Genomic DNA, 16,401 nt, shown 5'->3' on the forward strand with positions numbered 1-16,401 from the left:
AGGAGAGCACAGAGTGCCTCACTCCCCCTCCACATTTCCTGGAAAACTAATTAGAAGTACATTCTCAGAGAAACATCTCTTTCCTATCTAGGCACATGTGAAAGACGCACCCACACCTGTGTGTGCCAGCCCCCCGTCCCCATCTCATCCAGACGACGGTGACCGGGGTTAACCCTGGTGCGGGCTGTTGGAAGCAGCAGGTGGCACAGACCCGAGCCGGGGCAAGCGGGGCACGGCAGCGTCGCAGGCCTCGGGCCTACCTTGGTGGTGAGCGACGGATAGCTCTTGTTGACTTTGCGCAGACCGTCCAGCATCTTGGGCAGCTCGGAGGGGTTGACTGGCTCCACAGCAATCTTGATAACAGATGTGGTGTTGAACTTCAAGGGCCGGAAAATCTGAGCCTGAGGTCCAAAAGGCACAGGAGTGAGAAGCCCTAGCCTGCGTAGGCACAGCACGTGCAGAGGTGAGGGAGACGCTAAGGGCCTGCTTAGGAGCCGATTCTTCTCTAACCGGGGCCACAGGGCCGCCTGGAGGCAACCTGAAGGGCCACTCATTCCCACGTATTTTGGCAGAACAAAGAGAGGGGTGAGACTACAAGGCACCCCTCCCAACCCCCAGCACCTGAGCAGAGCACAGGGGGACTCCAGCAGGGTCGGATCTAGAAAGCTGAGCCTGTGCTGAGGTCTAGAACCTGGAAGTGGCAGCGGCTCTGGGAGAGTGCCCTGCCAGTCCAGCTGCTTACTGCTCACGTGTGCCATGGTTCCTGTGACCCTCTAGCTTAAGCCAGTTCCGCTGCCTCTTCAAAAACTCTACCTCCTCATTGCCTCGGGGTTCAGTTATGGTTGCTGTCTTCACGATCGGTTGATCGACACCTTCGATCAGCACCCAGTTGCCAGCAGGAACTCGGTTCACCTCAATGTGGTACCTGGAGCAACAGCCAATAAGCAGCATTGACACGGGGGCAGAGTGTTCATTCCAGAAAATGTACTCAGCACATACTGTGTACCAGGCCCTGAGCCAGAAGCAGGGGTCAGCCAAACAGATACGTTGTAGCAGGGAGGGGACGTGGTAAACAATTAGTCATGTAACCACACACATACATAGTCACAAACTGCTAAGTGTCATGAAAGGAAGTGCAAAGGGTTAGAGGACAAGACAGGAAACCTAACTCCAGTTGGATGTTGGTGGGAAGCAAGCTGCTCTCAAAGGCACAGAACGCATGGTGATGCCAAAAGCACCCAGAACACACCGCGGCTCTCCCAGCTCTTTCATCTTCTGCTGTTTAGTGAACCGGGCGGATTTGGAGGAGGAAAGGGGTCCTTCGGCGAGGCCCAGCAGCCGCATTAGGAACAGGATGGCCCGGTTCTGTTTCCCGGCAGAGATGCTGCACTTAGGAGCTGACAAGCAGCCCTGAGGCCCAAGCCAAGTTTTTTTCTGCAGATGGGATTGCTACAAGGGATCTAGCAGTTTTCTCTGTTGGTCCGAGAATAGTCAGTGGAGACTGGCAAACAATTTCTTTTGGGGCAAAACCGTAACAGTTATGACTTAAGGAACACAGAAGAGGAAGAGGAGGTTAGGGTGAGGAGAAGCAGAAATGCCACTACAGACGTTCACATACACTATCCACGTGCAAAGTGAGGTGCTTGGCCTTATCTCCACAGCAGCTGGCCTGTGGCCCTCACCACGCAGGTTGGTGAGAAGTACAAGTCAACAGCTGTGCTGGGGGAGGGTCACTCTGCCCCAGTGGAGGGAGCCAGGCAGCGGCTGTGTCTCCAGGGAGAACTGCCCCTTCCAGCTGCTTGGGGCAGTTCCAGCACAGAGAATCAGTCAGGCCCTTAGAGGCTCTGGGTAGCAGTACCTGGCCACAGAGACCCAAAGGCGGCCCACGGTGCATATCTGGGAGTCTTCCTCATCCTCCAGGGTGTAGTTCTCCCCCAGCACCTTCACAGGCTGCCCGGCATGGATGGTGCCGCTCAGCACGCGGCCAAAGGCGTGAAACTGAACTCCATCGTCTGTGCTGTACATCTTGGTAGTGTGGCACATCAGGGGGCCCTGGAGGAGGGGACAGAAAGCGGCCTCAACCACAGACACATTCCAGGCAAGCACCCCTGCTCCCATTCCCCAACCTGGAGCAATGACATGTGCTCTGTGAGGAGGTGGCCCCGACCTCAAGGAGGATGGGGTGATCTCCTGGGAAAACTCCAACCACCCTCTCCCTCACTAATAAACAGATGTCTAAGGAACGCATAGCAAAAAAACAAAACCAACAAAAAACCCTATTTTTCGTTATCCCCCCCTCCCCCGGGAGACTAGGGTAACAGGGAAGAAAAGCAGGTTTAAGACAGCAGACTGACATTGTTAATTTGCAAGCTTACAAGACTGACTTGCCCCAAATTTCCTCCAAAGATGTAACACGCAATTCTCATCTGGCTGTGTGCTTGTGTAAGACGACAGACCACCAAAGGAATGGCTGGGAAAGTCTTTTAAAAGCCAGGACTGACCAGACTAGCTATCATTTGCTGAATCTTTACTACCTGGCAGGCACCATAACACTTTCTTAATCTTATTTAATTCCCGTAATGACCACATACATACTATCACCCTCGCTTTATAGACCAAGACCCTGAGGCTCAGAAGGACTGAAGAATGCCCCCAAGATCATACCACTAGTGGCCGTAACATCTGGCTTCGAATTCGGGTCTGCCTGACTGCTCACGGGGAGGGGCATGCACAGAAGGGACGGGACCGTGTTACTCCTGCGACCAGAAAACAGTATTCCTGCCCAGGAGGGAAGAAATCAGAGAGTCGGGGAGCCACATGCCCTTACATCGGGGTCGCAGTCACTCATGGCCTCGCCGAGGTCGGAGTCCACCCCGCCGGTGTAGGTGTGCTCGATCTTGGACTTGGCGCCCACCTTGGGGGAAGGGATGTGCTGCACACACATGTCCACGAAGCCTGGGGAGGATGAGAAGGCCATTACTCTCTGCCCTCGCAGGGGGATGTGGGCGTTAACTTCCTCATCCACTCACCATGGTCGGAGAGCAGAAAGTGAGAGGGCTCACTTCCTGCTCCAAAAGCCGTGACACGGTGATTCTAGGGGGAAGTGATACCCTGTTTCGTGGGAGTATGCTGCTAAAAGGCCGGAGTTGCACTGATGCCAGGAAGGACAAAAAGCTAGTCTCAGTGGCTCCTTGGAACTTGGCCAACATGAACTTTCAAGTATCTCTAGCAACCCATGACCTTTCATAGAATGTAAGCACTTACTGGGCACTCACGTGAAACTAAGTAAGTGCCCCTTGTCCTTTCTAGATCTGCTGAGAACAATCCCAGAAGGGACTCCTCCCTTCCTGAGAGCCATGGGGTGGGCGTGTCTGCCTCAGTGGTGCCTCCCACGTCAGGCTGACGGCCAGCCCGGAACCCAGTGCTGACATTATGCACTTTGGAGACTCAGATGCCTACACCCCACTCGACTCCCAAGTAAGAGACTGCTGATGGGGTCCTTGGCCGACACCTTTTCCTCTCCTTCATTTAGCAGACGAGACATTTGAGTCATTGAAGAACTGGGCGGTTGGCCCAGGGTCAGCCCACGGAAAGGCCAGGACCGGGACTCCGGCCTTTTCTCAACCAGCCCAGGGCCCGCTCTCTGTACCATCTGCCTTCTGTGTAACCAAAACACGGGAGAGACGAGCTCAGGGGAAAGAGACACGTGCGTCTGCAACCTGTCTTCCGAGCCCTGGCCTGCAGCTTTTCCCGCTGATTCACGTCGCCCGCGAGTCCAGCTTCCTGACTGCCCCTGGCCAAATCACAGAGCCTCAGAATCTGCTTTCCCATTCCCTTTACTCACATGCTGCTCCCGGCAGGAAAATTTAATTGCTTTTGTTTCCCAAGATAGGGTTCTTGGGCCATCCACTAAAGAAAGCAGCCAGGAAAAAACTCGGGTGCTCTGTACCCCGACCTGTGGTGTATTCATAGTAAACTTCCGCTAAAGAGCCTCAGATCTCTGGCCACCACTGTGGGTCAGGAAAAAGCCCCTCACGATGGGTGGCAGGGAGTAATGACAGTGATGTGGGGGGCCATGAGCTCTGTACTACCTGTGAATTCGCCAAAGAACTTCTTGCAGACCAGCCTGAGCAGGGGACGGATGTTCAGCTTCAGCTCCTCCTTGGTCAGATGGATGCCAAGCTCATCCAGGGTCCTTGGGAGGCTGGTGTCCACATCGCCCACAACCTGTGACGGTACCAGACATCACATCAGCTGTAGTGACAGCTGGAGGACAAGGCAGGCCAGTGGGCAATCTGAAACTTCGCTGCACTAGGTTTTCATCTATGGGGAGAGCTTTTGGACAAAAAGTTTCAAGGACAATTTAGTTTCAAGGAGATCTTTGGTACCTACCCTGCAGACCAACCCTGGGCGAAGCAGGGTTGGTAAAATGCCCACACCAGACAATAAACCTGGCACTCACAGATGGACTGCTGCCCCCTAGTGTCTAAAAAGCAGTATCTCATCCCACCCAGGCAATCCCTTAGCCTTCCCTATTTAGAGACTTCTCGGATTTAGAGGATCACTGACTGCAACTAGAGGGAACCAAAAAAGGTCACCTCGCAGCCCATCCGCTGTCAGGGCAGGGCCAAGCCAAATCGCCCTCGGCAGACTCCAGGTCTCTGCAGAGACAGATTCTGTACATTTCTTTTATGACTCTGTTCCAGTCTGACCCAAGATACTAAGTGGTTTTTAGCACTAATAAATTTTAAAACACTCCTTTGTCTTGCTGCTATGGTTTCCCATTTTAAAGCTGGACTAGCCACACACATTGTGCGTATATGTGTGTGTTCACGGGGCACAGCACTTAGTCAACACTTGCATATTTTACAATTGTCTTTAGAGAAAAATCTGTATGAAAATTCTTGCACAGCCCTGGCTGACATGGCTCAGGGGATTGAGTGCTGGCCTGTGAACCACAAGGTTGCTGATCTGATTCCCAGTCAGGGCATATGCCTGGGTTGCAGGCCAGGCCCCCAGTATGTGGTGGGGTGCGTGAGAGGCAACTGGACATTGATGTTTCTCTTCCTTGTTCTCCCTCCCTTCCCCGGTCTAAAAATAAATAAAATCTTTAAAAAAAAATCCAGTACATCATCATTCCTCTCAAGTCTGCCTTTTAGGCAACACAAATTCATACAGATACCACATAATACGCTTCTCTTGGGAGCAACCCCTCTGTGTAACCACACCTGTGCCGCCATCTGACGCACCTGTTCAATCTGACATCATCACATGCTGAAGTGCCCAGAATAGTCACCGAAACAAAGGTCGCTCTGCCATTCTTTTAATGGTTACAAAATACTTCATTTTATGGGACGTACCATAATTCCCTCAGTCAGATTCTCACCGATGAATACTTCCTTTCACACACTCCCCTTCTCTAAATTCAACAGCACCGAGAGGACTGCAGTGTTCTAGATCCAGAGGGCTGGTGACCGACCATCTCCATTCTCAGTAACACAAAACCGAGCAGGTTCAAGGGCAGGGGCACGGCCAAGTCCATCTTGTGCTTATTAGAAGGGCAGACTTAAACCAGGTGGCCCAACACCCTTACCTGAGCAAGGATCTTATAAAGGGGCTCCAAGATAAACTCCACGAAGCTCCTTTGGGAGCTGCTGGTTGGGGCCTTTTTGGTGAACTTCCGCCTAAAGAGAAACAGGAGAGTTATGGGTGATCCAAGAGGAGGGAGGCCGAGTTGCCGACCTCCCGGGTGAACTCCTTAAGTCTGTACCTGAGCAAGACCAAGGGGAAGACGCGTGTGCGTGAGAGCCTAACGCCACCTGACTCCTGAGAGGGCACATGATCTGCCTCTCACGGACGCCTGCCCTGAGCTGTGGGAACCTGGGGAGAAGCGACCTCTCACCCCGTCAAGAGTTCATGAAAGCAGCTCACTTAGAGGAGGAGGGATGGTAGCTCATGACTAAGAAAAAGGGTTTAATCTTCAGAACTCTCTTTCTCCTGGTCCTCACTTACTGGGACAAGGGAGCACCCCTTAAGCGTCACTTCCCGTACCCTACTTACGTCTTGGGGTTGAAGTAGATGTCACCCCAGAGTCTTTTAGCAAACTCCTGGTAGTTAATGTCACCTGTAAGAGAAGACATACAGTTATAAGCTACTTGGCAAACTACTCTTCAACGTCCTCTTTCAGGTGCCACGAGTGGTTTGCAGCTGAGGAGCACCCCAGGTCCAGCGAGCTCAGGCTGGGGCCACAGACAAGGAAGCCACTTTTATTGCTCCTTTGCCACGACAGCTGGACCACCTGCACGCTGTCCTCTGCCCGCACCTAAACCCCGTCCTTCCGGAAGGGGAACCTTACGGCTCCCTCACTCTTCCCCGATCTACCGAAGTGCTATGCCGCTGCCAGTGCGGGCGACCTCCACGCTGCAGTGTCGCGCTAAGGCTCTCACTAGCCCTAAGCTTCCAGAAGGCTGACACCTAGCCTTCGGGACAGAAACACCACAGCCAACCTTTGTCTCATCTTTTACTAATTAATGTTTCCAGTTTGACCGCAGCTGCTAATCCTGGTCCAACCGAACCAAGCAATTGTGGCTTTTCAAGTTTAAAACCTTCTGAGTCAAGAACCCCTGTAACATTCAGACGGATCACTGATAACACCAACTATCTCGTGGGTATTTCTGCCCAGAGCACAGACCGGTCTCTCCCGCTCGAGATGACAGAAGGGGATTCGTCACCTTCTCCCTAAAGCCCCACTGCCCTGGAGACTCTTCCGCCTCTTTCAGTGGGGCTGCCGCTGGCACCTCATCCGGGCGCAACATCTTTCTCATCCAGCGTTGTTGGTTTGGAAATTGTTTCCCCCTGCGAACCACCCCGTCTTCTACACACCTGTTGCTGCACTCAGCACAGGCTGTATTACAGTCACTAGACTGAGCTGCTGGAGCCCTCACAAGAACTAGGCCGATGGCCAACAGAAGGAAAAAGGCTTCCTGAAACAATGGGTGACCATCTCTCTAATTCACTTCCTCCTCCCCAGTCTCACAGGTAACATCGATCCAGCATCCACAATCCTGGGCCTGAACCGGTCCTGAGAGTCTGCACAGGTGCCCTTCCTTCACGTCTTCCTGCCTCTGGTTTATCTCCCATCAGGTTTGCACATACTAGCCCACCCCAGTATTTGATAGTTAACAGCTCCGAACTGCTGGCAGGTAAAGTCTAAGTTCCCTCATCAGGCATTCCGAACCCTCCCCAGCGTGGTCCCAACCTAGCCTGCCGGCAGTTTTACTGCAACCCTTCTCCTTGGTGCGACTGCCCACTGTCACGGAGCGGGCTGGGCCACGGGCTAATACCACCTGCCTCCGCGCCTCCTCCCCCAACCCTGTGGGCTTGGACCCCCTGGTTCCCTACTCTCCGCTTGTTTCGGCCCCATGTCCTTCTAGCAGCCTTAGGCCATCGGGGCTGACTCCCCCTTCTGAATCCCTCAGCTCCGCCTGCCTACGGCAGCTTCCTGCAGCTCAGCCCACACTGCCACCCATTGCTCTGGGGATTGCGTACCCATTGGACGAAGGTCCCAGAAGGCAGAGGAACTGCCTTCTTTCCACCATGCTCTGCTGTATTTCTAGTGAGAGGACACGGTATCAATCTTGGCAGTGTGGTATGATAGAAAGAAAAACAGCTGACCGGCGGGACAGAAGCCCCGGAGCCCCAGCGCCCACCAGCTGCGAGGCTCCTCCAGAGCCTGTCTCCTCAGCTCTAGAAACGGGGTGACGACGACCTCTCTAATGAAGCACAGCAGCTGACACACGACATTCAGGACACGGGGTCTTAAGGAGCTGAAAGGAACTGGGGAGGCACAGGGGTGGGGAAGCGCTCGGGAGCCTCCCGAGATGGGAAGCTGGCCCCCGAGTGCTGATGTCCAGGTCCAGGGACCCCAGCGGAGGCCCGTTCGCACTGACTGCGTACCTGACACGGAGCTCTCGGGCAGGCCCTCAAAACTGCCACCTGCCTGCAGAGGGCAGAAGAGACAGCCAGGATGCTAACGAGGGAGACGCCATCCCTGAGGAAGAGACCTGCAGGGGCTGTGTACTTGGTTTTTGACAGAATTTATCTCACTCTAGGTGAGAGCCCAAGTCCCAAAATGAGCTCTTGCTTCACCTTTCTTCCTTGTCGCCTTTACTGCTCTATTTTCCAGAAACCACTCAGCCTGAAGGAAGGATCTAAGGGCCAAAAGGAGCCCCCAGGTGTGAGACTAACAGTTGATAAAACTCTCCTCCCCAACAGGGGACTCTGGCGAGAAGCCGAGTTTCTAAGGCATTCGGCAGAAAAGGCACCGCGGCTCCGGGGAAGCTGGCGAGACAGACCGCCAGCCGGCGCTTACCGAACGTGTCGGCGTAGATCTTGGCAAAGGAGCCCAGCGTGAAGCAGATGCTGTACTGGGAGCTGGAGAAGCAGACGTTGCCCAGGAGTGGGGACAGGATCAGGTTCTCGTCAGTGGAGTACATGCTGAAACGGAGACAGCTGTGAGTGCGCAGCCCGGCTGACGCGCCGCCGAGGGCGAAGGGCAGGGGCTCGGCCCCGCAGCCTCTCTCCAGCCCTTGCCCTCAGCCGGGGCTTACATAACACAGTCGGCTTTGCCAACAGCCTGGTCCAAGAAAGTGACATGATGAAGTTGTTCCCCGACTCCCAGTAACAAGCTGACCTCCCAGAGCTGGGAGCAGCCTACGCGACCTTGGAGAAGTTAATTGCACTGGACAGACGAGGGGCGACTTGGAGGGCACAGACAAAGGTCTTAGAACACTGGAAATGAACCTAACGCGATCGGACCGAAATACATTCTGGAGAAATCGCAATTTTACAAACATGAATAGACATAAAACAGCAGAATAAATGATTAAATAAAGGAGTAAAAGAGCCCTGGCTGGTGTGGCTCAGTGGATTGAGCACCAGCCTGTGAACCAAAGGGTCACCAGTTCAATTCTCAGTCAGGGCACATGGCTGGGTTGCAGGCCAGGTCCCCAGAATGGGGCGTGCAAGAGGAAACCACACATTGATAGTTCTCTTCCTCTCTTTCCCCCTCTCTTCTAATTAATAAATAAAATCTTTAAAAAAAAAAAGAAAGAAAGAAAAAGTAACTTTGCTCCCTAATCCCACCACCCTATTCTTTATTCTGTTTTGTTTGGCTTGTTTTTCAAATTCGTGTTAAAACTTTGTACCTCAAAAGCCATGCGGAGGCATCAGCAACCCAAGTTCACTAGTACATATAAGAAAACCAGTTACACTCAGGGATCAGATCCACAGTCTAAGTCTTACTATATAATGTTTGATGGAATTTCTTAATTAGAAATAAAAGTACTGGCTTATTAAAAAATAGTCCCCTACGTCACTCTACCCCACTCCCAAGTTATGCTCCCCAGAGGCCACTGCTTTCCATTCTCTGAGAGCTGCCTTTAGAGCATTTACCTCCATGTTTCCAAATAATGCTTACGTTGCTATTTACTGTACAGAGGTTGAGAAATGACGTCCTATTTGGTGGACCAGGACTAAGCCCTATCCCACCCCATTTCCTTTTTGAAGAACTGTGTCATTTCATACTTCGGATTCCTGATAGTACACTGGGCTCCGGTCTTCCTCAGCCCTTCCGGAGACAGGGAGGAGCAACCCCTGTTGAGAGTCAGTGCTGCGAAGCAAAGAAACTCCTGGACGTGAACCTGACTCTGGCCACCTAGGTGCTGCCCCGTCCTCGACTGCAGAAGTGTTCTCTCAGTACAACGGTCTCTCCCTGGGCCCTTTGAAGAGCCTCCAGAAGGCGTCTAGTACATTCCTCAGCCTACAGATAAAACTACCTTTAAGACATATTTAATCTGCCCTGGCTGATGTGGCTCAGTAGATTTGAGTGCCGGTCTACAAAGCAAAGGGTAGCTGGTTCGATTTCCAGTCAGGGCACATGCCTTATTTTTAGACAGGGGAAGAAAGGGAGAAAGAGAAGGAGAGAAACATCAGTGTGTGGTTGCCTCTCACATGCCCCCCACTGAGGACCTGGCCCACAACCCAGGCATGTGCCCTGACTGGGAATCAAACCAGCCACCCTTTGCTTTGTAGGCCGGCACTCACTCTACTGAGCCACAGCAGCCAGAGCAAAATAAATAAAATCTTAAAAAAAAACAAACACGTATTTAATCTATTCTTCAAAGCCACCTTAATACTGTATTCTAAAATCTCCCACTCACATTTATTAATGTAAGCCCTTGTAAACCTATCTTATAAAGTAGCTGTATCCAGAAACAACAGCCAAGAAACAGTTCCCTCATTTCCTTAGTGTTAACAACAGCAGCTAGCATTATTCAGTGATCAGTTACTGCTAAGCTCTCTAAGTGTGTTACTGCAGATATCTATTTAATTTGTTGTAACACCTCACTATGCAAATATTATTATCATCCCCTTTTCAGAGGCAGAAACTGAGGCTCTACAAGCTTACGTGATTTGCTCACCTTTACATGGTCGCCGTGAGGTGAATATGAGACTGATTCTAGAGCCCCCAGCATTGACCACAACACTAACTTGAAGACATGTACCCAGCTGGTTAAGGCAGAAAGTGAGTGAGGCCAAGGCTGTGGCGTCAGTCCCGGTAGAGCCGAGGAATGAGCTTCTAGCCCTGCCCAGCAAGCTCATCAATGCATGCCATGAGACTGTTGTTGCCCCCGGAGTTCAAGGTCAAGACTTATAAAAACTAGAGTCCCTAAGGACACCGCCAGGTTCCTTATACCTTATTAATCCATTGACCTCATCCACAATGTGACGCAGTTTGTAATAAGCATCCGTCGGAGGCAGCTTCAGCTCCAGGATCAGCCGGTCAATCTTGTTGATGCACACGGTGACCGCCAGCCTCTCCTGCACCGCGTGCTTGATCAGCCGCTCTGTGTTCAGCATCACCTGAGAGACACAGGTGGTAACAGCAAGGAGGGTGGAAGAGGGCAGAGCAAAGTCAAAGAGGGTACTGCTTCAAGGTCTGAGGAGAGGAGGACCTGGGGAGGTAGACTACTAGGCGGCTGCAGAGGGCATCTTGCCCAAAGGCAGATTCAGGAACTTTACGAGGGCAACTCGCAGGACCAAGAAACGAGTAAGTACAGTGTCGATGCTGGGAGCTGGGTGTCTCCATGACAGAGAGGGGACAGGAGGGGAACTAGGAAGCACCTATGGTGCTAAAATGGAATTGCAGGGGTCAGGACACACTAATGGTTTCTCATGTGTGTGTGTGTGTGTGTGTGTTAACGGTTTTTCAGTGTGTGAGTAAACACAGTTAGAGGTATGTGGGGGTGCACACTATCCACACTCAGTGCGAGGCCCCAGCAGCTATGAACATATCCTGATCTGTTTCTGAATTCCAGGCCCCACTATAAGGAGCAAGAGTTCCTTGGAGAAATGGCTGGTTCCACGATTGGGGCAGGGAAGGTACAAGATGCGTCTAGTACATCTTTTTGTGCCTAAGGGTAAGGAAATAATAAAAAAAAAATTAAGACATGTCAAAAGGACAAGGGAGCCAGCCTGAAGGAGCTTTCACCAGCCAAGTCCGGGATAACTGGAGTATCAAAATATGTAAGGACAGTAACGGATTCAATCCGATGAGTACAACAAAAACCCATGAATCCACACTGACAATGAACAAGCAGACAGAGAAGGAAGAGCTCTCCCTTACAACGAACTCCGACCACTGAACACAGACGGAAAATCAGGGGTGAGAGAACCACTGCTTGCAACTCCTGTCGAAACAAACTAGGAACGACCAGCAGCTGACAAAAACTGTAGGTGAAGCTTGATAAGGAATAGGATGTGTAACAGATTCAAGGTATCACTCCACAAATTATTTATTACAAAGGGGAAAATCGTAACTGCACCCTGAAGAAAACCTGACAGACCTGCTTTAACCAGTGACCAAAGCTGACATCACCAACGGACAGGTGACACCGTGGGCCTCCCGATGTGATGGGCTAATAAGAACCCAGCTCTATGTATGTCGTGATCCTGCCAAAAGTAACCTGAACGTGATCAGGAAGAAACATTACACACCCAGACATTCCACAAAATGAACGGTGAAGACCCTTCATGCTAATGTCGCAAAAGACGGAAGAAAGGTACAAGAACAGTCCCAGTCAATTAAAAGAAACTAAAGAGACATGAAGACTAAACGCCACGCAGCATCCTGGATGAGGAAACAACTCTATAAAGGACATTACTGGGACCATTAGCAGGACTAAGTTCTGTACAAAAAGATCTGCACAATGATACTGTATCAACGGACCCCGCTGCTATGGCTCAGTGGACTGAGTGTCAGCCTGCAAATCAAAGGGTCACTGGTTCGATCCCCAGTCAGGGCACATGCCTGGGCTGTGGGCTAAGGTCCCCAGTTGGAAAAGCATGAGAGACAACCACATGCTGATTGACGTTTCTCTCCCTCTCCATCTCCCTCCCTTGCTCCAAAAATAAATACATAAATAAAATCTTAAAAAATGTATATTGCATCAACGCTAAATTCCCCGTTTGGTAACTATACTATGGTTATGTACACAGATGCCTTTGTTCTTAGGAAATACATACTGAAATATTTTACTTTCAAACGGTTCAAGAAGAGAAGACACACGTGTGTGTACATGTACAGAAAGAATTCAAAGCAGCCTTGGCTGCTGTGGCTCAGTGGACTGAGTACTGGCCTGCGAAACAAAGGGTCGCTGGTTCGATTCCCAGTCAGGACACATGCCTGGGTTACAGGCCAGGTCCCCAGTATGGGGTGTGTGAGAGGCAACCACACATTGATGTTTCTCCCTCTTCCCATGTCTCTACAAAGAAATAAATAAAATCTAAAAAAAATTATTACAAAGCAAGTGAGGATGAGTTCTTTGTACTTACAACTTTTCAGTGAATCTGAAATTATTCCAAAAGTCCATTTTAAAAAGGCAACTCTGGCTCCCTCTGCTGGCTATCTCACAAATGACAACATGATGAGGTTAGCCAATTACCTAATATAAAAGACACCATGGCCTTTTAACTCCAATCTCTCTTGACATTAGAAAAACTCATTAACATTTCAAATCCACTTATATGAATATACTCTCCTCCTTCCCTTTTATTTGCATTTGTCATCTTATCTTTGTGTTCTCTGAATAGAGGGGGTCCTATCATTCACTTTGAGCTTCACTGGGCAGGGAGTAAGGAACTCACGTTCGGAACTAATTCTGAACGTCATTTGCTGCCTTAATTTTTGACCGAATGGGAGTCTGAATCCCACGGATTTTCATGTCCCCTGGCTCCCAGCTTGCTCAGTGCTCTGGGCAATGTGTGGGGCAACCCTAACAAGGAGGGAATCCAGACTCACGCCCTCAGCAGCATCGATGAAAAGGACCACTCCATCTGAGATGCGCAAGCCAGCCGTGACCTCGTCAGAAAAATTCACATGTCCTGCAGAGCAAATATCAACTAAGTCACCAACTAAGTCGCCAACTACGCAAGGCTGGTGAGCCCCAGGTACCCCTTCCCCTTCCCCCCATAGCTCGCTACGGTGTGTAAAATTCCACCCCTGGGGTCACACTCTTGGATTAAACTTTTATTCAGGAGGTCCCCAAACATAAAAAGAAGGAAGTTTCTACCTAGGAGGGCATAACATTCACATTCACATTCACAGACCAGCTTCGTCCAATCAGGAGGAAGCATAGTTCTGGGGGACAGAAGACAATTTGGAGGCAGGAAAAGGCAAAGGTGGCCCTGGGCGCGGGAGATAGTGCCTGGCACGGTGCTGCCAGCGGGGGCAGGGCTGACAGGTACCAGGGCACTGGAAGGCCGATCCATCAAAACCCAAATTTCCTCCTTAAAGCTCTGCCCCCCTCGGTCTTCTCCGAAAGAGAAAGAGCTCGCCACAGGGCCAGGCACGCTGCTCCACGGTACCGAGTGTCCGCCAGCAGCTGGTGTGCGGTCCCCAAAGTCTCCCTGGAAAGACTGGGTGCCTGAGGCAGGGGCCACGTCGGACTCAGCTTTGCGCCCACACGTCTAGCATGGGGCCTGACGCAGGCTCGCGTGAACAGATGAGTAAGACTCCCTACGATTTAAGCTTCCTAGCGCAGAGAGGAGCCAAACGGCAGGCCTGGAGCACGGTGCTTGCCGATGAACTAGTCAGACGCAGGGAGACAGGGGCAAGGAATGTCCTACCCGGAGTGTCCATTATGTTGAAGAGGTAAGATTTTCCTTTGGTGTCCGGCAAAACCACTGTCACGGGAGTGCTTTTGATGCCAACGCCTCTCTAAAAGTCACAAAAACAGAGGTCAAGGCTTCTTCCTATGCGAGGGGGGCTCGTTCTGCTCTCGGAGCTCGCCAGCCGCTAGTAAATCACACTGACGTCTCTCCTCGCAGTGGGTGGGGTCTGCAGCTAGACCTCTACCCAGAACGACCTTGAAGACAAAATATCTTAAACAGCATTTTTTTGGGAGGTGGGAAGGTTGGTTCTAATAAAAAAAGTAAAAATGAACAAGCAAGCAAAGCTGTATCAAACTTTAATGAAGGATCGAGGGTCCCAGTCTCATCCTTCCCACACACTGGAAACATACACACTAACCAAGCAGCATGTGGGCAAAAAGAAACAATCGGGGGCACTGGGGGGTAGAAAAATTATGAAAGCTGTAACAGGGGGTAATTACTAAACTCTAGGCAAATAACTTATTAAGAAGCAACAGAAGCTAATGTTTGTTGGCTGTTTATCACGTGCTGGCACCATTCGCAGTCTCCTTAGTTAACCATATTTGTATTTATTTACTTGAGCTGAGACAAATAAAGAGGGGCCCTGACTGGTGTGGCTCAGTGGGTTGGGCGTTGTCCCGTAAATGAAAGGTCGCCGGTTCGATTCCCAGTCAGAGCACATGCCTGAGCTGCGGGCCACGCCCCCAGCTGGAGGCATGTGAGAGCCAAAGAGAAAGGTTTGAAGGAGCAGAATAAAGACCCTGATGGGAACAAAGGAAGACCCACCAGCTGGAATGGGAAAAACAGAGCCGTGTGCTCACCACTCTACACAGCAAGAGGAGCACAGACAGACAGACCCATCTTACAGACGAGCTACTCCTGGAAAGTAACTCTTATGGATGAAGTCACCTTACAGATTTTAAGCATGATGTCATTTAAAAAATCATGCGGAGCTTCTGCATAACTTACAGTATTTGTAAGGCCACGTTAAATCCAGGCAAGGACGGGGGGTCCTCCCTTTACCCTATGGCTTGCCTCCCCGGCTCTCTCTCAAGTTACAGATCACGGGGTGACTGGTAGAAGCAGGCAGATAAACAGGTGGGAGTGCGAGGGGGATTCGGCCTGGACGAAGTGTTCTCACAAAGGCTCACTACGCTCCCAGCAAAACTACTGCTGCTGGGCCTGGTGCGGGCAACAGCTGGGTTTCCCACGGAGCACTTACCTCTTGTTCTGTGAAGAGGATGTCAGTGTAGCACAGCTACGGGGGGAAAAAAGGACTGTCGTTAGCACCTGAGTTCAGACTTCCCTCCCACACAAACCATCAATCACTCTGCCCCACCGCGGCCCGACTCCAGGGTTTCTGTCTCAGGAGAACAGATTGAAAAGAGCGGGGGTCCCTACAGAAATTCCAGACAATGAGACCGGGGCCTTCCCAGATGGAAAATGCTCCTGGCTGTGTGTTTTTAGAGGGTGGGGGCAGTCACTGAGGACCAGGAATGGCTGGAGCGCTAAACTGTATCAAACACGCCACTCTCCGAGTGGTACAGGGAGACACATCCAGCCTTCATGGAGTCCCCACACGTCAAAACAGTCAACCTGGCAGACTGAACAATTATTGCGCTGAGACCTGCAGCCACTCTTGGCCTCATTGATAGGCATTTAAATTTATCATGAAAACAACAAGGGCCATTGTATTACATTTACAGAGGAAGCTTTTAATACTATGACAGGAAAGAATAGGCTATAAAAGTCAAGACACATCAGAACAGAGGGAGGCTCCCAAGTGCATAAAAAACCACACAAAAATACTGCAGGTTAACATTCTTAATGCCCCTGAGAAAGTTGTCATTATTTTCTTAAAGGCTATTAATAAAGATTACAGTTACAAAGCAGCACTCTGTAGGTGTCATTATTTATAATGAGGGAGAAGGCGGAAGGAAAGGGAGGACGAGAGACACGCCCCCATATATTCTGAATGAATGGTTCATCCTAAACTCTCAACCGAATTTCTACTTACGTCTTGGTCATAGCGCTTTCTGATTTCCGGGTGAGTCTGCTCTATCAAACAGTCTACGAAACATGTCTGAAAGGAAATGGGCGGTTGAGACCTGCTGACCACAGAGGAAAATCTATTCCACCCTCCTCCCAGCTCCCAACCCACCACATCATTTAGGGAGATGGAGAGGGGGG

General features: G+C 50.9%; 1 protein-coding gene across 1 annotated transcript in view; it reads right to left on the reverse strand.

Moving 5' to 3' along the window:
* The window catches only part of EFTUD2 (elongation factor Tu GTP binding domain containing 2), a 33,822-nt gene that overhangs the window by 5,797 nt on the left and 11,624 nt on the right, over window positions 1-16,401 (reverse strand). The window contains exons 6-18 of the mRNA XM_037162139.2: window positions 16,229-16,294; window positions 15,434-15,469; window positions 14,188-14,278; window positions 13,361-13,443; window positions 10,757-10,923; window positions 8,372-8,496; window positions 6,061-6,124; window positions 5,594-5,684; window positions 4,092-4,227; window positions 2,828-2,955; window positions 1,859-2,052; window positions 814-925; window positions 261-401 (exon numbers count right to left, since the gene is read on the reverse strand). Coding sequence (XP_037018034.2) covers window positions 261-401; window positions 814-925; window positions 1,859-2,052; window positions 2,828-2,955; window positions 4,092-4,227; window positions 5,594-5,684; window positions 6,061-6,124; window positions 8,372-8,496; window positions 10,757-10,923; window positions 13,361-13,443; window positions 14,188-14,278; window positions 15,434-15,469; window positions 16,229-16,294 — 1,434 coding nt within the window. The remainder of the gene's footprint in view (window positions 1-260; window positions 402-813; window positions 926-1,858; window positions 2,053-2,827; window positions 2,956-4,091; window positions 4,228-5,593; window positions 5,685-6,060; window positions 6,125-8,371; window positions 8,497-10,756; window positions 10,924-13,360; window positions 13,444-14,187; window positions 14,279-15,433; window positions 15,470-16,228; window positions 16,295-16,401) is intronic.

The sequence above is a fragment of the Artibeus jamaicensis genome, unplaced genomic scaffold (assembly GCF_021234435.1).
Source record: "Artibeus jamaicensis isolate MK-2021 breed Jamaican fruit bat unplaced genomic scaffold, CSHL_Jam_final contig_2259, whole genome shotgun sequence".
NCBI lineage: Eukaryota > Metazoa > Chordata > Mammalia > Chiroptera > Phyllostomidae > Artibeus > Artibeus jamaicensis.